We start from the raw sequence: 24629 nt of genomic DNA on the forward strand, positions 1-24629 counted from the left end.
TGGGATTAAAGCGCTCCCTATTAAAAACGATTATATACCAAAAAGTCCGAACCTGAGACTTCAAAATGAAAGAATCAACCATTTGATAATATTCCAAGAAAGGAACTTCAATATGGTCCAACGGTCAACATTGACTAATAATAATACATATGGCATGTGATTATGAAATAATGATACACTCAGCCACTCAGCAGCTTTCATGAGTCATACCCCATGCGCTATAAACATGCAATTTGTGGGGAACAGCATTAAATTTTTACAGCCATTTTGCATCATTGGAAAAGTCATAGCACACCTTTAAGACAAAAGAAAACATAAAAAAAGATATTAAAGCCACTACATTGAGCTGATCAATCCATATTTATTCCAAACTGAAACTTGAAGCAAAGCCTAATAACCTTTTTCTTTCGATCTTTTGTGTACAAATGGAGAATTTTAGATCTAAATCAACTAGAGAAAGAAGAAATATGCCAATAGAAAACTACTATAGCAGTGAAAGTGGCAGGGCAGGTCCAACAAACATGCAAGATTTAAGGAGTTATAGTACTTCACATACTTCTTGTAATTATTCATCTGTAGAGCCAAATCCTAATTATGATAAGGAAGTGAAGATCAAGAGGAGCAAGAGCAAAGTAATGTCATCTTCTTCTTTAAAGAATTGGACTTTTAATGATCCTGAATTGCAAAGGAAGAAAAGAGTGGTTGGATATAAGTCTTATGCTGTGGAAGGTAAGATGAAAGGTTCATTTAGAAAGAGTTTTAGATGGATTAAGAATACTTGCAACCATGTTGTACATGGATTGTGGTGAATTGTCATTAATTTTTCCTCTTGGTTGGTAATTTAATTTCTTGGTTCTTTTTTTTTTTTTTAATGAGAGATAGAGAGAGTTTTCTTTTTATGAAATATGATCTGATCAATGTGTCCATAAGTCAGAAAAATCTTAGAACTCAGATTGTTGTGATCTTGCAATATTCATCACTGTAATGTAACAGATCATTCTCCTCTTCCAGATCTTTTATAACTTGACCCTTTCCTACCAATAAAAATAAAATTGAAAATTTTGTATGTTTTTTTCACAAAAGAAACGAATTGTATCTGGCAATGTGGAAGTGATTCAAGAAGGATGTCTTCGTACATTATGCTTTCCAGACTTCACTTTTATATATAGTACAGTAGTATATTTTAGGGTGCATTCGTTTGGTTATTTAGTTTTTCATTGGTAGATACGCACGTCAATTCAAAACATAGGTTCATTTGAATTACAATAGTTATCGCCTTCAAATATAACTAATCAACTTATAAGCTTATCGAAACATCCTCTTATTTTTATCAATCAAAAGTTGTCTTACCCTATATAAACGATAAAAGTTAAAAAGAAAAAAAGTGGCTTCCAGACAAATTCTATTTAGAAGATAAATTTCAGCAAGGATTCATCAATTTATTTTAATTGGATTTTCTTTTTCTTTTTTAACAAAAATTATATTTTAATAATGAACCTAACACTAAAATTGATCAGAAAATTCTAGAAAAAGTGAGTAACAAATGTCCGTGGGGTTTTTGGTTAAGGCTGGTTTCAATTAGTAATAGTCCCTCCGGTGCATAATAAGTGACTTTTTGACTTTTTTATTTTATTTTAGTCCAAAATAAGTGTCTTTTCACATAATCAAGAAGAAAATAATTTTGTTTTTTCAAAATTTGCCCTTACATATTTACATATCTCAATGTGTCAACGTAACAATATGCAATTTAATTAAGGGTAATTTAGTCAATACACTTTTTTCTTTAAGAATTAGTACTTTCTTAAGGGGTGTACCAAAGGTAAAAAAGTCACTTATTATGAACGGGTGGAAGTAATATGTTACTCTCTCCGGTCCACAATAAGTAATCATTTACTTTTGGCACACCTATTAAGGAAATACGAACTCCTAGAGAGAAAAAAGATGTATTCATTAAATTAATCTTAATTAATTGTTACCTTAACACATTGAAATATGTAAATAAGGATAAATTTTAAAAAAATAAAATTAATTCCTTCTTGATTATGTAAATGAACACTTAATTTGAACCAAAATAAAAAAATAAAATAGTCACTTATTGTGAACCGGAGGGAGTATTATAAAGTGGTAGATTGGGAGTTTATATTTTGCTAAAAAAGAGTATAACAGAATCAGAATTCAGAAGAGAGATTTTGTGAGTCCCTCAAAGCATGTGCATTTAGTACTAGGAAACTTCACTGAATTCCATAACCTTTTTTATTGGTTCTTCATAACTGTATAATAATATCGATATGGATGATTGGCGCTTGAGGAGGCAGATTCTTTTTTCTTATACCTTTTAAACCTTGGATTATTGGTTACATCCTTAAATTATTCTTAATCTTAATTATCCCCTAAACTTAATTATTCGATTGTTGTTACTTCCTTAGATAATCTCATCCCGGAAAGTTGTTACACCCATATGGTATTTTTTGAATAATAAAATATATTCATTACCTTTTTAAGTGTGTTGCTTTTTTAGATGATCTTTTTCGGATAATATTTATAATAAAACTTGGTTATAACTACATTATTTTGGCTAAAAATAATGAAGTTTTAGTTACTCTTTTTTGAATTTGACCTAAAAAAGAACTATACATTTTAAATAAATAGTCATGGCATCTAAAAAAGATATAACAATTATATAGTCTTGACCCCCTGTAGACTATGTAACAACAAAAAATATAATTGAAACAAATAAATCATTATACTTGACTATGTGATAATTAACGGTTGAAAAATAACCCACTGAGCATCCAGGGGGTAACGGCTCTCAAATAACCAAATTCAGAGGGATAACTAAGATCACAATTAATTTAGGGTTGTAACTAAAAATCCGTGCCAAATTTAGGGGAATTTTTACGTATTCCGCCTTTTTCATAACATGTGCAAGTTTCACTATACTTGTTACCCGTGTTTTAAAAGGCATTTTTTGGGTGAGGCGTACTAAAAATGCCTCGATTTGATAGTGTGGGGCGAAAGTCTCAAGAGGCGTACGCCCATCAATTCGGGGCGTACGCCCATGCGTTCGGATGTATGCATGCGGTCCGGGAACACTTTGGGGCTTGTAGCTTGCTTCTGTCATTAGTCAATTTTGGACTGAAGCTGTTCTGACTGCCGTATCTTTTTTGAACCGAATACCTTCCTCTGTCATCAGGCGCGTTCTTTTAGTGAGGCGTAAGCCACAGAGACTTTTTCAAATTAAAACAAAATTTGTTGAATAAGTCCTTCATATTATACCCAAATTCTCAAAAGTGAGCTTGGTAATTACTCCAAAGTTTTAAAAAGGAACTGAAATATATTAAATTAAAAAGTCAAGACCTTTTTTATTGATTGAAGCCCTAATTCATGATCTTTCCCAATTCTTTATCTTGTCCGCTAGTCTGCTAATATCTCCCAAAAGCAACGAATATTTAATTTTCTTTTTACAAATACAAAGATTGTTTTGACTAGTTTTTTGTGAGGATGGAACGCGCACGCACACACACTCATATATATATATATATATATATATATATATATATATATATATATATATATATATCACATATTTATAATTTTCTTTAATTTTTATGCAATTTTACCTATTTATAAATATATATAAAATATTAAAAATTAAATACCTATGGGGCTTACGCCTCATGCCTCGCATTACGCCCACGCCTTTTAAAACACTGCTTGTTACTAGTAACAATGGCTGCAAACTAACTAAAAATATTTGCATGTATAAAGGTTGACTGGACATACTCGAATAAATTACTGTCCCATATATGATACAAAGGCCAATATCAACCAATACGACAATGCTTCGTCGAGAGGGAAACAGCCTGAAATGAATCACCGGCTAAGACCCCCTAAATTGACCACGCCGTGATTGACTGATATTAAAGTAGCTTGAACAAAATAACAGTTTGCTCATGTTTAAAACAAACTAGTACATGATTTCTCGGCAATTATACATGACCATCTTCGCAATTCACAAACATGACCTCAACAAGAATACCACGACATAACAATAACAAGCAAGAGACAGAGATTAAAGAAAAGAATATGGAAAGTGCCTATAACTGTATGGACGAGCATAAACTGGAATCTGTGAGTTTGGATCTGCAACCCCATCATATCCTTAATGTGCTTTTGCGATTGGATCCCAAATTTTAATTGTATAATTCAGCTTTATGGTACTTCCTGACAGCAACTAATATCAGAACTCTTACTCCCCAAGTTGGTGTGCCAAAATTTACAGTGAACGGAGAACTGAGACAAAGCACAGCTACTAATGCAGTCCCTCATCATCGAAAACTTAAACCCTCTATTCCCTTGACGGTGGACTCTAAATTCTTTATGTTGGCGTTTTTGATAGAGGAGCTGCGCTTGTGATCTGAGGACACAACTGGTGAACTCCTCCGTGCAGCACTGGATACTTTACGCAATGGTCCCGGGCTTGCATCTTTTGTCAGAGTGCCGGAGGGGTCAGGTTCACCCCCTGCAATCACTGGGTCTCGGATGCTAGAGACAACTGGACGCCTCAATGGTCCACTTGACCGGAAAAAATTAGAACTGGATAACTGCAAACAAAAACTCAGTCAAATTCTGTTACGTATACCAGTAGCTACAGATCATAAAACATGCGTAGGTTTTGAGCGTTTTCCCCAAAGTGTAAGCTGTGAATCCGTAATTGTACTAAATTCTGATTCTTAATGTATGCCACCTATTTGATCTCCCGTTGGCAGTTATATTGAAGAAATATCAAATGAATACAGGATTTCTGTCATGTTCCATGATGACCAAGCACACATATATAGAAGAAATCGAAATAAAGGTAACATAATGCTAACCCTAATTGTGCACCCACCTTTTCTTTGTCATACAGACAAACCACACCACCCTTTTGGCCGTCTAACCTATAGCCAATCATCAACCACTCCGTGAAGGAGATTCAGAAAACAATATCCATAGAGAAGGGTGAGTATCTGAAAAGGAGGGCCAATTTTTATCGCCTCACTTCCTGTGTTTACTTGGGGGGGGGGGGGGGGGCTGTTCAATGCCCTTGTGCCACTTCTTTCTTTTTTTCTTCGTAACTAAAGCACTACATCCGCCTCTGTCTCTTCATGATTGCCAAGGGAGACTTTAATCTTATTCCACTTCACCCTTTTCTTAATGGAAGTAATAATTTACTGGTGTTGTTGGGGAAACCCAAATATATAAAAGGTATACAAAGCAGAAAGCCTACACAAAAAAATATGATTCTCTATAAAGACACCCAATCCTATATCCCTATAGGAACTTCGCGGGAGCTCCAAAAGTTGAGCAAAATACAGATAAGCCCTAAGCTTTACAAAGTCATGTTCCTTTGCTTTAAAAGCTCTCCAGCTCCTTTACCTCCAAAGAACCCAAATGAGCTTTAGAGGCACAACATTTCATGCTCTAATTATTCCACTTCTACTCTTACACGTCTACTCTGCACCCCCTCCCAACCACAAACTTAAAAGAAAAACCTAGAGATCAAAAAGAGTTGCTCACATCAAATGATTTTTCAGGATGAAATAATTGAGGAAGTGATTCAGGAATTTTAATCCTTCAGGAACTGCAGGATTTATCCTCTACTTGGTGAAGTACTCGACTAATTAAAATTGCCCCACAAACTTCAGGATTTTCTGCTTATACTTTGGGAACTGCATGCATCCATCCTCATGCCGAAGTACTCGATAAATTAGGATTGCTACAGAAACTAGCTTTATACAGCCAGATAAAGCCAAATGCAGTCACATCAACTTATAATAAGTAAAATTTCCACAGAATTTATTTGCAATAGTATTATGCTTTTCCAACCCCAACCGAAACAGGACAAAGGGTTCAAAAATAGGGAGAGAGGACGGACCTCTTTACCCATGGATAAATCATTAGCAACTGTGCCTTTTTGCTTCAATAAGCTTCCAGAATTGAAATGCAGCCCTGTGCTCTTATTACGTGTAAGATTTGATGAAGACCAACCAGTTGGTCGACCTTCATCTCCACCTGCATAATAAGTGTCGCATGTATATATAGCTCCCAGGGAATAAGAAACAAGCAAATTTAGAGGTAGTATACTTCCCTAAACAGGGTAGCTGGCATGCCATCCAAAATAAATGATATGATGGACTAGTCCAAACTGATTCTAATTTTATCTTTGCATTATGTTTATGAGACAAGACACATACTTCTAGAGAAGGGGAGCCTTGGAGCAACGATAAAGTTGTCTCCGTGTGACCTATAGGTCAAGGGTTCGAGCCGTGGAAGCAGCCACTAACGCTTGCATTAGGTTAGGCTGTCTACATCACACCCCTTGGGGTGCAGCCCTTCCCCGAACCCTACGTGAATGCGGAATGCTTTGTACATCGGGCTGCCCTTTTTTTTACATGCTAATAGAAGAGCTTGGACAGAGCTGAGGATGACATGTTCCATAAAGTAAGTAGGAAAGAGAAAAAATAGATCAATTACCAGCTCCCTGTTAAAAGTAATTTCCTGACCACTTTATGCCACAGCAGTTAGCACAGAATGATTTAGTTTTCCTTCCCCTTTTTTTCATGAGGGGGGGTAATTTTTTTCTTATTTTTGGGTAGGGGGAGGGAGGGGGTGTTGGGGGGAGAGGGATGCCTTGTGCCGGAGCATACCTGATTGCCTCTCAACATTAACAAGAGCATGAGGCATCCCTGAGCTTGGCCCAGCAGTACCACCCTGTCCCAAAAATATCATTTCATTTTCGTATTTTGATGCCAATTCAACATAAATTAATTTATTTAAGCCACTCACAAGAGCACGAGATGGAGGATTGGCAAGCTGTGATTGCTGATATTTCAAAATGGTCCAGTCAAATATATAATCAAATTGAAACCCTGAAATAGAAGAGTAAAAGGAAAAGGAAGAGGGGGGGAAGAAAAATGGAAGAACAAATTCTGAGAACATTGAAATTGAGGTACAAGTTATAGTATCTTCTGTACAGATGAAAAAGTAAGGCATGGAGAGCAGAAATGACCATACCTTCACGAATGAAAAGATCACGGAAAATTCTCTTCAGATAAGCATAATCTGGTTTATCATCAAATCTTAGTGATCGACAGTAATGAAAATATGATGCAAACTCTGCAGGATATCCCCTACACAAGGTCTATAAAGGAAAATTTGCACTACTATCATTTTAGTGAATTTAAAAAAAATAGCTAGCATATGAAAATTGATGGAGCATAAATTACCTCTATTGATGTTGATACTTTCTTCTCACTGATCTTCTCATACTTCTGTTTCTTAGTGCCTGCTTTCAGCCCCTGCCAAGGGAGACTACATGTTTTTGAAAGCATAATGTAAGACTGTCATGAAAGAAGAGCAAAAGACCAAATACATAAGAAAATCTGGAGGGAGAAACATTTACCTTCCTCTTAAGAAGTACATTAAAACATAACCCAGCGATTCCAAATCATCCCTTCGACTTTGTTCTATATGGTTCAGAGGTAACTCAGAGGAGGCAAGCATGCTTAATAGAGTAAAAACAATCCATATAAACAAACGGGTACAAGTAGGTAAGAGAAAACAAAAGCTTACCAATGCCAAGATGAGTATTCATGCTTGCGTATCTAGCAGTTCCTGTCAAATTTTTGTTTTCTCTGTATCACATTAAAAGAAAAATTAAAATCATGCATCCACGCCCTGGAGGAAGATCTCTCTTTAAGCTAATTCACTAATTAAGAATACAAGCATCCAATGAAATTAATTATATTATTCAATAGATAAATATATACTTCTTCACGAGCTCAAAATAAGAATGATCAATCCTAATTCAAAACATTCACTGTTAGAGTTTCTGTGAATTGCACATGTTTTATAAACAAAGAGATGACATCCTCTACAGTAAGTATGATGGTACCCTCTATAGTAAGCACGACAATACTAGATTGTTGATGCCATCAATTCTTTCTATTAGAAGTCCGGTGCACAAAGCATTCCGCGTTCGCAAGGTCGGGCTAAGGGCCGCAACCCAAGGGGTATAATGTAGGCAGCCTACCCTGATGCAAGTATCGGTGGCTGATTCACGGCTCGAACCCGTGACCTATAGGTCACACGGAGACAACTTGACTGTTGCTCCAAGGCTCCCCTCCAATTCAATGAAATAATGAATGACCAAAATAAAAACAGCTGGGAAAGATCAAGAAAATCTGGTTCCATATCATTATTTTATAGGGTAAAGTGTTGAATTGATAAAGCAGTACCAAGAGGGTACCGCAAAAGGTTACAAAGTTCAAGATTACATCATATCATTTACTATATTCAACCATTCCCAGTCAATAGAAACTAGAATGATAAATCTTTTTTCACCACCTAATCGAAGTAAGTGAAAAAAGAGGACAAGGACATTAGCACTTTAACTAAAGAAAAACTTGAAAGGAAGTCGGCATCTTTTCCCTATCAGTAAACTTGTTAAAAAAATCAGTTACTCCCTCTATCCCAATTTATTTATGTGAAGGGGTTCGGAGTACGAGGGTCAAAGCACCTCATTTTCGGTGTGAATTCAGGCATAGAGTCATCAAGTTTTTAAAAATAAAATTTATATATTCGAAAACTGCATGAAAAGTATTATAAGTCAAACATAGTTAATAATTAAGAAAGCTTGAGAAAATCATAGTTAAAAAAAACAGTTGGACTCCCAAGTAGTAATACCTCCACATAAGATGGGATGGAGGGAATACTAAGTGCTAAAAAGTTCTTGTTTAAACTACTTCATTCCCATTCAAGAAGTTCCAGTGGCTTCATGCCTCTTAACAGGTAGTGGCAGGCAGACCAAGAAGCAGTTTGATCATATTAAAAGGATAGTTAAATGAATGACTAGAAAGGTGCATATAGCTAAAATATAAGTACTAATAGAAGAAAAAAATAGAAAGGTGCATATAGCTATTCTCCAACTGAGATTATAGTAAGTAAACCTAAATTTGCTACTTCATGCATTCTGATAGCCCATCTACAGAAGATCAAACAAGGATACAATCAAAGATGTGCTTGAGCATTAGAATGATATTCCATCCCGAAATAGATGACCTGATTTTGTTTATAACTTATAAGGTCAAATTGACCAAGCTTTGGCCTGATTTTGGACATTATCTGATGTATTTATTATAAATTAAAAATTTAAGAACTACACTTAAGCCATTATTAATCAGATATTTTACATTTAAAATATGCCGTCTCAGATTTTATAGCCAGACTCTTTCCTTTATGTACTTGAGACTGGAAAAGTTTGATACATTATGACTATGCCAAACAGAAAGAGATAACATGCTTTCAGTACAGTTGAACATTGAAAAACATATATATAGTCAAACACGTGTCCTGAAGTTACAGAAAGATGGCCCAGTATCATATCCTGTGGATACCAACATATGTAGAAGATGCTTATTCAGACAGTCATTTTGGATGCGGAGATTCTTTGAACTGGGATAAGAATAAAAGCTTTTTCAATTTATCAAAAAAGAAAAAAGAGGAAAACAGAAACAATTCGTCTTCTCTGTCTATTTCGCAATGGTTATACATTTGAAGGTGAGGAGATACGTCATAGGGGTTTAAAGATGACGCAAACTAAAAGAAATCACCATTGTTTGTCGCTCAATGGAAAGAGCAAACAGACCACTAATAGCTAGGAACACAAGCTCATATAGGAATCGCATGGGCATGAAGATCATATTTCAAGGACTATATCTTCTTAAGCAAACCAAAGTCAGCCGAATAGAATGTTCCAAGGGAGCTGACCTATACGGAATATGCTGATGAGTTGATGAGTCTCTATACTTCTTGGCCAGCCCAAAATCAATCATATAGACCTATATTAATCCATGGCAATTAGGAATTAACAGATACCATGCCTCCAATAGGTGAAATAAGCAGCAAAGTAAGAAATTTTATCCCAATACCTGATTTGCACGTCTTCCTAATCCCATAAGAAAGTTGTCAGGTTTTATATCTCGATGAAGAAAAGATTTGGCATGAACAAATTCAACCCGATTAATCTGCAAATCGACAAGGATGAGAAGAGTTCTTTAAATCGTCAATGGAATAAATAAGAAAGGCAAAACTTCTTACCATCTGATCTGCGAGCATGAGAACGGTCTTTAAAGACAGCTTCCTACTGCAGAAGTTGAAGAGATCTTCAAGACTAGGCCCCAGCAAATCCATCACAAGGGCATTATAATCTCCTTCAACTCCAAACCATTTTAAATTGGGGATTCCAGCTACCAATATCAAAAAAGAAATCGAACTGATAAGGACGAGAAATAAGCAGAGTATTGAGAAAAGGAAAAGCAGGCAACATGAATATGAGAAATTACTTCCTCCTTGTAGTATTTTATACAACTTTGCTTCGTATAATAGTTGAGGATGCTTTGTTTTCACATTTTCCTGAGTACAAGAAATAAGAAATCAGCAACTTAATCATGCAAATCAAAGAACATTTCCTCAGTGAAGCAATCGAAGGAAAGTCGCGAATGACCGAGCATTAGCAGAACTGCTCTGTACAATATTGTCATGAGTATCAACAAGTTACAGGCACAACTTCAGTTTAAAAAATCTAATATGCAATATCTATCAAGTTTTATATCAAAATCTCCAGAAAGACCATTGTGAAGCAGTGAAACTGTTTTCATTTCTTCAAAACCACGGAACTTGCTTAGTTCATGCAAATTCACCGCTCAAGCTCATATTGCAGGCTAAGTAACAAAGGTGTAGATATTAACCAGAGAATAAACCAAACGATCAAATGATCAACACTGCTTGCTGAGTGTGTGAGCATTTATTTAATCTAAAACCTTAAGCGATTAAAGATGGCACAACTTTATTTGCTTAATTACATCTTTAACACGCAACTCAAAAGTGGGCTTGATTCATGCCATGCGCGTAGAAACTGAGCCGGGCACACAATAAACATGGTACTAGAGCCAACCATTAATAAACCTATTCTCCCACCCCAAAAGCACACATTAAGGTTCACAAGTGAAACCCAAATGGAGCTAAGCGCGCCGGAGGCGTTGAGTTATAAATTGTCCCACACGGTTATGTAAGGGCTTGCAAGGGGTTTATAATGGTCTTGAGTCACTCCACTCATTATCTTAAGGTTTTGGGTTGCTTACTCAAATCATTTACTAATACGTTATTAGAACAAGCAAAGGTCGTGGGTCTAAGCCTCACTATCACTCTTCATCAAGAAAAGATTTCCGTGTGCTTGGCAAAATCACATCCGCACATAAGTAGGGATGTTAAAGTATAACTAAATGCATTCTCTTTAACAGCTTAAGCTTAATACCCCTACCCCTACCCCCCCCCCCCCCCCCAAAAAAAAAGTAGCAACCGAACACAAACCGTGCATCCGCATAATTGTTTGTTTTAATGGCTAACCATAACCTTCCATCATCGAATAACAATTAATTCTCAAGCTTTTAGTAGCAAAAACATATTCTTTACATTATCAATTACATAAGCAGAGACTACAAACTACAGTACTATACTTCTGTAACAAGTTTGAACTAATAGATTATGAATTGGGAAAGAAAAAAGATCAATTTTTGAACTTACCAGCTTAATTGCAACCTCTTCGTTAGTTTGAACATTAGCGCCTGAAAAGCATACAAAATCACCAATTAAATTAACCCCAAAAAGAAAATGAAACCTGAAAAAGAATGAAAGGTGTTCATATTACCGAGATAGATCTCTCCAAAAGAACCGCTACCGATTTTCCGGCCAAGCCGGAACTTATTACCAACACGAGGCTCCATTGGAGACTACAAATTGGGAAATATTGACCCCAAAAATTAATTCAACATAGGATAAATAAATTAAATAAAAAAACTGCAAGATTCCAGCTTTTTGTAATTTTTTTGTTTTTGACCTTCTTGAGTTTGGGCTCAAGAAGGGAAAAGGGAATAAGTAGCATCACCAAGATTACATCACGGCTTCAACGATGCTTATCAACCCATTGGAATTGAATAGGCCGTGATTTTATCCTCTTTACCCCATTTTATTTGCTGCTATTATTATACGTTTTTTATTTGTCTTTTTGCTTTCTGTAATATCTTCTTGTTCCCCCTCACTCCGAAAATACGATGTCGTACTCTTGTCTTACGAGATCTTCGGGTCTGCTATATCTACACGTATAGATATTTCAATGACAATCCTTGGCAAGTTTGTCAGAAAAAACTGCATATAGTATACAGTGTATTTTCTAGACCGCCCATACATAGTCGTATTCAATTTTTAAGATAATCTAAGAAAAACTATATATATATATATATATATATATATATATATATATATATATATATATATATATATATATTAGTGTGTTTACCGAAGGAAGAATGACACATATAAGATTATTTGATGCTACCGTTAAAATTTCAAAGAAAATATTTTAGTAATCGTCGGAATTCATGGTGCTTCAAAATTCTAGTCAGTGTGCTTTAAAATTCTGACTAGCGTGCGTTAAAATTCTAACGCGAGGTTGTCATCCCAAAATTTTTCTTAAAGGGGTCAAAATATAAACAGTTGTTTAAAAAAGATTCATCCAATGTCATTACCAATTTAACGAAGGATGGTACTTAGTGATCAACAATGTGGGTGGAAATTATAAATCCTAAAGGTTCATATCCAAAGACAAAAAAATGTTAGTGTATGTACATAGTATCATTTTTTTTTTTAGTGTATGTACATAGTATCATTTTTTTTTTCTTTAGTCATTTCGTACCAAGTCCCTCTTGCCCGACTAATGTACTAAATCTATAAGACAAAAGGTGAATTAAAAAGGGATGTTATTTTAGGTATATTAGGAGAAAGGGTTATGTATAAAAAAGTGGTTGGGTAGTTTGGTTCAACCTAAAACAATGGCCCATTGGCTCAATCTCTAGGTCTGATATGAAATATAATAAGATTGTTAGCTAAAGATTACCCAACAGAACCAAATTCCAGAGTCGCAATCGCACTGCAAGCTTAGTCAATGAGGTAGGCTGTAAGCTCAACAACTTTTTAAATTACTACTTTAAGATATTTCAGGATGACTAATCTATTACTACTAGCTAATAATAAGATGTATGTTAGGAGCTGATTATATATGTTTAGTCCAACTAAAAAGAAGAATATTATTATGACCACAATAAGCAAAGAATAAGGTTGCTCCAACTAAAGAGAATAATATTACTATGATCAGAAGAACAGATTGAACTTGACTGGTAATGTATATGATCATCTGTTATTTCAGGTAAAATAAAGAAGCAATGAAATATAGCCAGATCTGAATATAGCACTATTTTTCAAGTGAATCAACATCCAGAACTTGTTTGAAAAAAGAGTATACAAACCATATGAGAATAATAAAGAAAAACTATGTATTGGCTACTTTCCCAAACTGTACTTGAATCACTTGAATACAGTACAATACAATGTGCACACTAATTTGGAACTAACGAATGACCTCAACTGAGGCTCCCTATACTGCACAAATAATTTTACAAATCAAGTCAAAAAGGGCCAGCAAAAGAATTGCAAATGGCAAAAACCCTAAATTCTGCTTTGTCAAGGGGGAGAATCCCAAAAAAATAAAAGAAAATCAGTAACGCACAGCTATGCACGCGGTGACTCAATTTGGGGACCCATTGAGGAATACTTTTTGTGCAGCCTCCCTCTCAACTGCCTAATTTTTGCATCTACTCTAGCTGTGAACCCGATATTGGTCTTCTGTCTTGCTTTAGACCGCTCTGTCTTCCACATATGATGATCTTCAACGTCTTTCTTATAGTATTTGATTTCTTGAATAATGTGATGATCCATCGGATTGAATGATCTTTGGAAAGATATGTGCGCAAGGTAGGGCAGAGTGCAGACAACAGTTACTAAAAGGGTGGTACACCAGTAGACTGGAGCAGGAGCTAGAGCTTCCACAAGGATTTTGAAGGCATATTTAGAATAATCTGGTGCTAGCATACCATAGATCAAAAGAAATAGGTACCAAGTAGCAATACTTCCCCAGATAAGAAAATGTTGTATCCATGTGAAATGGCTCATCGTGAGTGCAATCTGGCAGTTAACGGCCCAGATAATGCAGGTGAACATCGTAGTACCCACAGCAGTCAGGTCAGCAGTCTGGCCTTCAGCACGGAAGGCTTGATCATAGAAGATGATAATGTTGAGGAAGAAAACAATGAGGGAGGTATAGACACCATTGCCAAGCCAACCGAATATTCTATACCAGTCAAAGAACAAGTTTTTGGGCCCTTGCTGGTACAGTGCTGGAAACTGCACAGGGCATGACGGTTTAAATTACTATTGTTCAGTGGAGGTTACTTTGCAAGTCAATCTTATAAAAGAGGGTATTGAGAATAGACTCACCTGTAAGCAAACTTCAGAAGGCACATCTTGCTCAAATACTCCAAGCGCGATCACAGGCAGTGAGGTAAGAATCACATTGAACAGAATCATGTATGAATCATCATAGACAGACTGTCCCGAAAAGCCCGCAAAAGCCTCAAAGTAAAAGAGTGTGAGGCCAAATGCTATATTTTTGTAGAAGAAATAGCATATCTGCATGCAGAATGCACAGCAAGTTAGATGAAACATGACAAGTATGGGAATTATGTCAAGAATCCAAATTGTGATCATTTTCAATCAATAAAATGAAACAGATTCCTAGTTACTACCATCTGAGCAATTCGTTTGTAGCACCAATGCCCATGTACAACAAGAAGCCTCTCCAAGAACCGAAACTGTGCAATAGCAAAATCGCTAGCCATCACAGCCTGCAAGAAGTTGAAAATCAAGTAAGCTGAAATACAGCATCCAAGAGCAAAATATGCTTGCAGAGGATAGTAGCCTTGTTTTATTCCTCAATCATTGTAATCCGGCATCCCAAACTTTAAAAATGGGTGAGTTAATGTATAAAAAACTGGAAAGCAAATATGAGTTGTTATTGATCCTTTTAATTTATAAATGCAGCAATGATCTACTTGGGACAATGGATTTAGGGTAATCTTTCCAAATTAGAAAATATTCTCCAGATCCTACTTAGGCTAATCAATCTATGCAGACAACAGGTAGCAAGTTAAACCAGGGAAACCTCGTCCAAGGCCATAGGGAATAGAACATAAAAGCTTTTGTTACTTGGTAGTTTGAACTTACATAGATCAAAGAAATGCAAGACTTAATTTATTACATGGAGATAATACATTACTCATACTTGTTTTCCAGAAGTAACATGAAATCTACAGTTGTATAATTATTTGAAAATCATCATGAAAAAATGAGCGAATCTATTTGAATATTCTACCATTTCAGTTAAATAAGTTAGCTCTCTCACCAATCAACCGGAGTAATCTAAATTGACCAGAGCTAATTTGACAAAGACAGGCAAGCTAGGGTGTGTTTGGTATGACATAACATATCTTCCGATGAGATCACTTTCTATTTTTCAGTGAACTTCAATGTGCAGCAATCTACCTAGCAAATAGATTTACAATCATCTTCCTCAATTAGGAAAGATTCTCCATCCCAGCTGCTACTGTTCCTTGGATCAGACGGCTTATGTTAATCTGGCTAGCTTTTACGAAAGATGATACTAGGTTATCCCTGGGAGATATATATTCAGTAGAAGCGTACAAAAAATATCTCAGAAATGCACTCTGTTTTTCTTGTCAGATCATTCTGGCAAGAAATTCAAACAGGGAAAAGGTTCTTGACATACTGTTTTTCTACAGTTCAACAGGAAGAGTAGTGGTTTCCAGAAGTCTCCAGAAAAATCATTTTTTGGCTAATTAGGCCTGAAGTTTTGTTAAGTGGTCTTGTGACACATTATCAAATGGTCAGCTATAGGCCCTAGTTTTTATAGTTAATCTATACGCCCTAGACAAGAGTGGGTTGCTCTAGTGGTGAACACCCTCTACTTCCAACCAAGAGGTTGTGAGTTCGAGTCACCCCAAGAGCAAGGTGGGGAGTTCTTGGAGGGAGGGAGCCGAGGGTCTATCGGAAACAACCTCTCTACCCCAGGGTAGGGGTAAGGTCTGCATATACATTACCCTCCCCAGACCCCACTAGTGGAATTATACTGGGTTGTTGTTGTTGTTATTGTATACGCCCTAGACATATATACAGATTCCATAAAAATGAATACAGATGCATTCTAGTCCTATGATAAGGAAACAAACAGTAAAATTTTGGAATATGGGAACAAAATTGCACTAGAATTGACTCTGGTAATCCTGGAACCCGGTATCATGTTGTTTCAAGTCAGCTTGTAGACTATAAAGTGTATGTGTCGCACCCCTTTGATCTTATTTTTCTAACAAATTTTTAAATGCAGTATTAAAAAAAATTGTCCAAAGGAAAATGTAAAAATCTTTTAGTATATTAAGAACACCAAATTGCCAAGCTAGATTTATCACCAACCTGCATTCCTTCTGCACCGCTAATGCCAACTCCAATATCCGCTTCTTGGATCATCCCAACATCATTTGCACCATCACCAATTGCTAAGGTGGTTTTACCAGTTCCCTCCTTTACTAATCTAGTAACCTGAGATCCAAATTGATACAAATAAATGTAAATATGACCAATTTCACAGATGAATAGTTGGGCTAGAATTGAAAAGGCTAATTTGATTTCACATATCAGATATTGATATGTCATATCTTACCAAGGCCTTCTGCTTAGGAGAGACTCGGCAGCAAATGACAGATGCACAATCGACTGCTAAATTCAAAAATTGATGCTTCATATCATACTCCAAAGCATATGTTAGAGTTTTCCCATCGATAATCAAGGCGAATGCAGCATGTGGGTCCTTCTCAAGCTTGATCATTTGAGAAGCATTTGTGATTTGCATCAAAATGTTCTCCTTTATAGCCTGATCAGTGAAAGAGCAATTGAGATGGCCATGAATAATTCTAATAAATAAATAAATAAAGAGATGGACATGAATAATAATACAAGTAACAACTTAATAAACTTGTTTTATAATGACCAACCCGTTCAGAGCTTCGTTCCACTGAATCTTCGTTCGTAGTCGCTATACATATTTGTCTCATCCCTTGCCGAAGTAGACTACATGCATACCTACATGGAAACAGGAATTGTGATTTACCAGCTCAAATCCAATAACTAAACAAGTAAGAAAGAGATGGCAGACGATATATCTGAGCGGGAGACAGACCCTATGTTGATGGCTGTTTCCATCTTGTCACCTGTCAGAACCCAGATCTTGAGACCAGCTTGGGCCAGCTTATCTATACACTGAGGAACCTGATGAAAAGGATAGATGTGAAATAGTCAAAAAAGGCTACTATATCAGAATAGATATACTTCAGATTCTTGAGGAGCATAAAGTACATACTCCCTTCTGTAGTTTATCCTCCACAGCTGTAGCACCAACAAGGATCAAATCCTTTTCCATCATGTCAGATAGACGTTCAAGCATGGCATCTCTATCACCACTGATTGAAGCTTTTGCTTTAGTAAACTCTTCATTCCATGCAGAGTATTCTGTTGCATCCAGCTTTTTGTAGGCAAGCACAAGAGTACGCAACCCTGCTTCCCCATAATCATTTAAATGCTTTGTGGTAGCTTCCTCAAATCTCCTTCCATTTTTTGCTAATCTATCATAGATGATGCTGCATAATCCGAAAAACAGCATATCATCCAAAATTTTACATCTGAAAGGTCACCATATACCACATCTATGACTAAACAATTAGCCAAGGTAAGGTGATAATAAGAACTTAGAATTTCCTTTTTCATGCATATTAACAGCATATTTTGTAATAATGGAGAGTAATAACTAGACAAACTGACTGGAATTTACAGGCATGTTAACAGCATATTTTATAGCACAATAGCCTCTTCAATGACCTACTTCACTGGATACCGAAGTAGATACAAAATAGAGACTAACTTTAAAAATTGTCAAAAAAAAAATAAAAAAGACCTGTCTGCTCCTTTACACAAGAGAAGAACCTGGCCCCGCTCATCCCGAATAATAACAGACATTCTCTTTCGCTGGCTGGTGAAGTCCAGTAGATTGAGAACTTTGAATTCCCTAAAGACAACAGATCAAGAGTAAGTTGGTAATATACTACAAGGGTAGTGTAATTCTTGAAACAACTGGCAACAATTTAGGCAGTCTCACCTTTCATTGGGATCTTCAAAAGAAGGATCTCTCTCCCGTACAAAAACACTTGATTGAGTTCTTTTACAGAACTCAAAGCCAAATTCCCTAGCTGCAATAAGGAATGCTGCTTCATCAGGAGATTCTGCTTCATAATTATAGCTTCCAGTCTCCTCATTTAACTCGGGAATCGCAGTATGACACAGTGAAAGTATCCTAAAGAATAGCATGATCACATCTGCATTTGGCTCCTTTATCCAATTCCCCTTCATAAGTCGGCTATCCTCAAAGCTGAACCCCTTTATTGCAGGCCTGATCTCATTTTTAGGAGTGACAACCGTCTCTAATTCAATTTCTGATGACCGTCTCTGTGAAATTTCAAGATCTTGCCCACCAAGGTCCTCTGCCATCTGCTTTGCAGCTGCAAGTTCTACATCACTGGCTCGTGTCCCATATGCAGTACCAGCAATGGAGCATTTTAAGAAGTCCATTTGGTTGCATGTCAAAGTGCCAGTTTTATCCGAGAGGATGGTATCAACCTGCCCCAACTCCTCATTTAAGTTTGATGTCCGTGCTTGAGCAGGAGTTCCTGTCTCGTCATCGTACATATTAATATCCTGGTTTATGAACAATGCCTGTAGGACCTTCACTACTTCAATAGAAACATAGAGGGAAATAGGAATTAAATAACCATATAATATTAGAGCAGTGATCAGATGGAAAATGCCTGACAACTCAGGCCTGTCTGGATCAGTTGTATTCTTGTTCTTGTCCTTAGGCTGCATATACCACCAGTTCGGCATGTCGAATTTTGTTTTTACGGCAAAGCCGATGGAACTGATAAATGATATCATGACAAGGAGGCTGAAGAGGATGTAAATTATCTTGTCCATCTGTAGTTCGATCCTACTCCTTTTCGAAGGAGATTCCGTAGAATTTTGCATAACTTTGCTGTCATGACCAGTGAATATAACAACTCCATAGACATATGCCGTGTTCCTAAGCTTTGAATCCCTGAGGAGAATCTGAGTAGGATCAAGAGGATAAATCTGACGATCATATTCAAGGTTGCCCACAAAAGTGTAAAGGTTAGGATTGGGATCCTCACATTTTATGGTAGCTCTGAATTCCTTGAAAGCCTCATCATCATCCAATGGTAGGGTAACCTCCAAAGCTCTTTTTACCTTCAAGTTTGTCTCTCCATCCAAGTTCATAGTTTCCACATAACAAATTCCATCTTCATAACTGGATGATAAAAGAAGTAAATCAGCCGGAAAAAATTGATCTTTTTCCACCTTCACAATGTCTCCCACACGAATCTTCATCCATGGCCTGGGACCAAACGCACCACCTTCCTTATGTAGACGAGCTTTTCGCAGATTGACCTTCATATCTTGTATAAACCGCCGTGAGTCTTCCAATGCTTCCTTCGCCATGCTCAACCCGACAACAAAGACCAAAGGAGCTATCATACTGATAGGTGAGAATGGAGAAAGATCCGTTGTGGCTGACAGAATAGCAGCCATGAGGAAATACAAGTTAGCAACACGTCTGAATTGCTCAAATATGGCCTTGGGTAGGAATGTGATGAAATTATACTTTGTGGTCGATATGTAGTTTGTGCAGTACTTAAGAGGTTTCTTTTCATGGAGATAGGGCTGGTTGCAATGGACAACTCGTGAAAAACCGGCACCTAGCTGATGAGGACCCTCTTCTTCATCAGCTCGTGGCCTATAGCAACCAAATGTATACAGATTGCTCCATTGAATCTTTGCCCTTATGCTGCCTCGTGCCATTCTTTTCCTCCCAATGAAAATCAAAATCAGTCATACACCCACATTATATGTTTCAAAAACAATTGTTACCACTTGCTTTCACCAGGAAAATTGAAGGGTTGATACTCGTGCACAGAATCGTGCTCGACTGAATAGGGGAACAGACCCTCTTCAACTTCCCCTGAGGTTTGAGTTGCCAATCAAAAAACTTGATTAACATATAATATACAATACACAAGTGCAAACAAGAAATAGACAGACCAAGCCCATAACTCAAAAGCTGAAAAATTCCAGCAAACAACATTCCTGATGATACATTAACCTCAAAAGCACACATTAATCTCAACAGAATGTAAGTGACACCAAGATTCAACAAAATAACATCCCTATAAAAATGCTATTTATTGTTTAAGACCCATCCAATTGCATAGAAAAATTTTAATTGACATTTTAGTCAACTTACGAAGTAAATTGGAGAAAAAGACCTGCAAGAGCATATCTAGGGAAAACTAAAATTACCGCAGATTTAGCTTATCCAAATCACAAACAAATTTAATGTTGACCAACCCAAAAATATAAAAAATCAATAAGTAAAATAGGAAAATTGAAACGATCAAAATCCACTTTACCCAACTTGATGGCTGCAAAAATCTTCTCATTTACCCAGAATACGATAATTAAAAAATTAAAAGCAAATAAAGAAAAAGGAGCAAAAACCACATAAAATTTCAGCTAAGTTGCAGCTAATTAAGCACATTAATATAACAAATTAACAACATAACAAAAAATTAACCGACAAAACGAAAACTAACATACTTGTAAAACAATTGATCCAACACAGAAAAAGCTCAAACAAGTCATACATTTTTCCTTGAATGATAAAAACAATGAGAAGAAATGGGCACCTGAAATCAACAAAGATGGAAAGAGGAAATATAGAAGCAGAGATAGACCCAGATAGTTTAAAAACCAAATTAGCTTTGGAATTGCAGAGATCGCGCAATGTACAATGTAGGAGAGAGAGAAAGAGAAGAGAGAAGAGAGAGAAAGGGACAAAGAGGAGGGGATTTTGGGTTTAGGCCAAAAAAAGACTTCTTCTCTGTGTTGAAAGAAAGATTCAAACCAGTTTCAGTATTATTTACGGGGCTTTGTCCCTTTACTGAATTTTTATTTTATTTATTTATGGAAGTGTATTTAAGAAATGTAGGCTGTTGCTTTGTATTTCGACTACGACATGCTATTCACTACTACTCTACTTCATTCTCTCAATTTTATTTTGTAGAAATATAACACTTAATCATTGTAACATTTTTATTTTATTTTTTGAAAAAAGTATCATTCTTCTAAAATTACAAACTATACTTTGGAGCATGACTAAGTCTTGGTGAAGTTGGTCATCTAAAAGGATAAAGTAGTAGGAGTAGTTTGGCCGGCTTTTACTTGACCAATTACATACACTCTAATCTCTATCTTTTAAGTTTAACCCAAATTTTAATCTTAGAATTAATATTTAAATTTATATTTTAGGATCACTAGCAAATAGATTTATTCAAAGTGTTTTGCATAAAATAAAAAGTAATAATGATAATCAAAACAGATAAATTAAGTAATTGTTATTGCACGTCGGCCTTTGAAGCGGCTATACAAGAACACAATACAATCCTTCGGGGATATATCTGTGATGATACTTCTGTAGAGAGATATGTATAATATAGTATTTATAATCTAGAATGCTAGTTACAAGTGAACAAAGTAAATTATTTATAGCTAAAATGGAATGTGATCGTTCCGAGTTTCTAGCTCGTACGCTGAGTGCGTGGTTAACTGATAGTGAAATCCTTTTTGGCTATAACCATGATGGCGTGACGGACGGGGGCCATGATCTCAGGAAGATCTTGAATATATCGGCGTTTGGCACCGAAGGTATCTAGTTTGTTCCGAATATTTCCTGGCGAATCCCTTACGGTCACTTTTTCTGTTCAAATGGACGACCCCCATCGTGGTTTTTCAGCCCCCGGCTTTGGCTTTCATGTTTCTAGGTACCGAACCATTTCTGCTATGTGTCATTATACGACGGGCCATTAAGACCGAATTTTACCAATACATATATAGCCATGGAAGTTGGAAGTAGCTCTTGATCCTTACTTGCTTGTATTTTTTCTCCCGAAAAGAAGATTTTTTTTTATAGTAATAACTTTGAAAGTCTCATATGGACTAAGTAAAAAGTTTAATCAACTACCATCATTTACTTGAATCTGGCAAAATAAAAAGTTCTCACAATGTAGTCACCTTCCTTCATTTCAAATTATATATATGTACTAAAAAATATGCGTGAGTGAAAGTCATAATTATTTGTATGATGGCAAGTACGGATCTACTAGTATTTGCTCTGGTACAAAATTAGTTTCGTAACTTATAGACTGATCAAGGATTTGAATTCTATGTATTCAAAATTTCGATTTCAACCCACCACATTATTTGAGTTGTGGGTTCGTAACTCAATTTTTTACAACAATTTTGATAAATTTTGTATTGAAAATTCATATATATGATAAAAGTTAACTCATAACTGAACTGTTGGATCCGACTCTACCGTAACTTATAACATCTCATTCTTATTCGTGAAAATTTATGATAAGTCCATAAAAGAAGTGCTGATTTTTTCATCCGGGACCTTTTTCTTACTCAAACCTTCCCGACGCTAGGAAAAAATTATAATTAGAAAAATCTCCCATTTATTTCTCATTATTATTCTCGAAAAATGTATAATTTCATCACTCCTACTTGAATTAATTTAATGTGGAATCAAACAGGCGTAGGAGTTTTTTTGAATGAAGTAGGTCCCACGTTTTAATACGTGGCACTAACTAAAACATCGAAGATGATTGGTTTTTCTGACAAGATGGTCATGGGTCTATTAATAGAGCCGGCAGTCCTTTTTTTCTTTTTTTGGCTATTTCCTTTTTTGTGCCCATAACACAAACAACTCCAACGTTTTCTTCTTTCGTTTCTTTTTCCTATTTTGTCTATATGGCATTTTTTTTCAATATAAGCAATATTGATGTAATGTTATACTATAATTTTGGTAGTATTATTTTATGTCAAATTTAATAATTTTATAGGGAATTAGTTTTACGAGAAAAAAATAATCTTAATTCCATCTTTCTATTTTTTATTTAATTAAAAATAAAGATAAAGTATGAACTTTTATATTATAAATCGTATTTTATTTCTAACAATTAACGAAATATCCGGAAAAAATATATATTCATTAAAATATCCTATACTGATTTTTTTAAAATTATAATTTATGTATTGTATTTTCCACCTAATTTTATTCGTAAATCAAACTACAAGTTTGGTGCTAGTTCTACATTGTGTTTGCATTCATTTCACAAGCGAGTCTAATTTTCGGTTTTCTTTTCTTATTTTCACATGGTATTACTATATTTTCTGTGAAATATGGAATTGTGGGTGGAAACATAAAGAAAACAAAGAAGTAGATCTCTTGGATATTAATAAGATTCAGAATCCTACCTAATTTTTAAGATTAATTCTAATACGTTTTGCAACATAAATCACAATTATATATTTGTGTGAGCTGTCATTTGTCATCTGATACTTCTAATCAAACATAGTACTCTTCTAATTTGATTTATAACTCAATAAATTAAAATGTTAGTGAAAGTATTTTATATAGTAATATATTTGGATTGATAAAAGACTTTGATTAATGCATTTGAAATAAAATTATACTCCCTCTGTTGTTTATTTATTTAAGTATATCACTTAATTAACAATCTACTAAAGAACAAAAGGTAAGATTTGAAGGCATGTAATAAACGATTTTGTATTTTTCTAAACGTCAAATATTAAACAAATTCAAGTTGGCAAAACACAAATATTTAGATCATAAGGAGTACTTAAGCAATTTCTTTATTTTGTCCTGTAATTTTTCTTGTACTATTTAGTATTGCAACGTTATTAATAGGGTTGTTGGCAGAGTTTACGTTTGGGACCTACAGGTGAGGCCTCCCACTCCTCTACATCAAAATCAAACATGCGAAATCCTATCCATTTAATTAAATTGATTATTTATTAGGAATTGATTGGAAAGACATAATTCATAATTTTCATTACATAAAATATTTGTTTATGCACGTCTCTCTTTTTTCTTTTTTTCTTTTTCTTTTTTGTATGAGTCAATTTCTGGTTCCAATTTCTAAACAAGGGTCCGCACTAATTCCATCATTGACTTTTTGTTACTCCTTCTATTCCACTCAATTTTTTTTTTTTTGGGTCGGTTCTAAAAAAAATGATTCATTTCTAAATTTGGAAATAATTTAGCATAAACTTACAATTATATCCTTAATGAGAGGCTTTTATAACAAATAAATATTCTGGACCCCTTTTGACTTGTTTATGACAACAAATTCCAAAATTTTTTATTTTTTCTTAAATTTCGTATCAAGTCAAACAGTTTTACGTAAATTGGAACGAGACAGTATGAGTTTTCATTTTTTAAAATTTACAAAAAATCTAAACGTGATTAATACGTTACGGTGGGAAATGGGAATGGTACTTTAGTTGTTTAATTGTCCTTTCCCATATAAAAGTCACAAAGAATTGACACTTAGCTTGGTGGAAATTAGAAAAAATAT

The 24629-nt window shown here is 35.4% G+C and overlaps 3 protein-coding genes across 4 annotated transcripts; 1 reads left to right on the forward strand and 2 right to left on the reverse strand.

Annotated features, from left to right (window-relative positions):
* The first annotated feature begins 425 nt into the window (after window positions 1-425).
* LOC138894752 (uncharacterized) lies at window positions 426-809 on the forward strand. Its single transcript, XM_070179479.1, has one exon. It carries the CDS (start codon window positions 426-428, stop codon window positions 807-809), a length of 384 nt encoding a protein of 127 aa, XP_070035580.1.
* Window positions 810-3930: 3121 nt separating this feature from the next.
* On the reverse strand, window positions 3931-12127 carry LOC104121294 (casein kinase 1-like protein 2). Its single transcript, XM_070177799.1, has 15 exons — window positions 11987-12127; window positions 11750-11831; window positions 11626-11666; window positions 10386-10455; window positions 10141-10289; window positions 9972-10067; window positions 9811-9881; window positions 7615-7676; window positions 7445-7508; window positions 7269-7353; window positions 7057-7183; window positions 6829-6911; window positions 6690-6753; window positions 5918-6054; window positions 3931-4604 (listed from the first exon to the last, which is right to left on the reverse strand). The coding sequence occupies exons 2-15, from the start codon at window positions 11823-11825 to the stop codon at window positions 4329-4331; spliced, it is 1401 nt and encodes a 466-aa protein (XP_070033900.1). The 5' UTR covers window positions 11826-11831; window positions 11987-12127; the 3' UTR covers window positions 3931-4328.
* Window positions 12128-13407: 1280 nt separating this feature from the next.
* LOC104121293 (probable phospholipid-transporting ATPase 4) lies at window positions 13408-21101 on the reverse strand. 2 transcript variants are annotated; one of them, XM_009633251.4, is made up of 11 exons: window positions 20874-21101; window positions 18215-20149; window positions 18014-18124; window positions 17423-17699; window positions 17243-17331; window positions 17058-17133; window positions 16727-16936; window positions 16480-16605; window positions 14739-14837; window positions 14431-14622; window positions 13408-14337 (listed from the first exon to the last, which is right to left on the reverse strand). In XM_009633251.4, exons 2-11 carry the CDS (start codon window positions 19987-19989, stop codon window positions 13666-13668), a joined length of 3627 nt encoding a protein of 1208 aa, XP_009631546.1. In that variant the 5' UTR covers window positions 19990-20149; window positions 20874-21101; the 3' UTR covers window positions 13408-13665. The 2 variants fall into 2 exon arrangements, with proteins under 2 accessions (XP_009631546.1, XP_009631545.1); XM_009633250.4 differs by having other exon boundaries at window positions 17058-17145.
* Between the last annotated feature and the right edge of the window lie 3528 nt (window positions 21102-24629).

Source organism: Nicotiana tomentosiformis, chromosome 6, assembly GCF_000390325.3.
Source record: "Nicotiana tomentosiformis chromosome 6, ASM39032v3, whole genome shotgun sequence".
Lineage (NCBI taxonomy): Eukaryota > Viridiplantae > Streptophyta > Magnoliopsida > Solanales > Solanaceae > Nicotiana > Nicotiana tomentosiformis.

Bases quoted from the DNA above. Each gene is read 5' to 3' on its own strand.
- LOC138894752 (XM_070179479.1), top strand. From the start codon at position 426: ATGGAGAATTTTAGATCTAAATCAACTAGAGAAAGAAGAAATATGCCA.
- LOC104121293 (XM_009633250.4), bottom strand. From the start codon at position 19,989: ATGGCACGAGGCAGCATAAGGGCAAAGATTCAATGGAGCAATCTGTAT. The intron at 16,937-17,057 runs GTTGGTCATTAT...TTCACTGATCAG, and splicing joins TGGAACGAAGCTCTGAACGG to GCTATAAAGGAGAACATTTT. The intron at 14,338-14,430 runs GTGAGTCTATTC...TGCCCTGTGCAG, and splicing joins CTTCTGAAGTTTGCTTACAG to TTTCCAGCACTGTACCAGCA.
- LOC104121294 (XM_070177799.1), bottom strand. From the start codon at position 11,825: ATGGAGCCTCGTGTTGGTAATAAGTTCCGGCTTGGCCGGAAAATCGGT. The intron at 10,456-11,625 runs GTAAGTTCAAAA...TCTTGTACTCAG, and splicing joins AAGAGGTTGCAATTAAGCTG to GAAAATGTGAAAACAAAGCA. The intron at 10,290-10,385 runs GTAATTTCTCAT...TGATATTGGTAG, and splicing joins TAAAATACTACAAGGAGGAA to CTGGAATCCCCAATTTAAAA.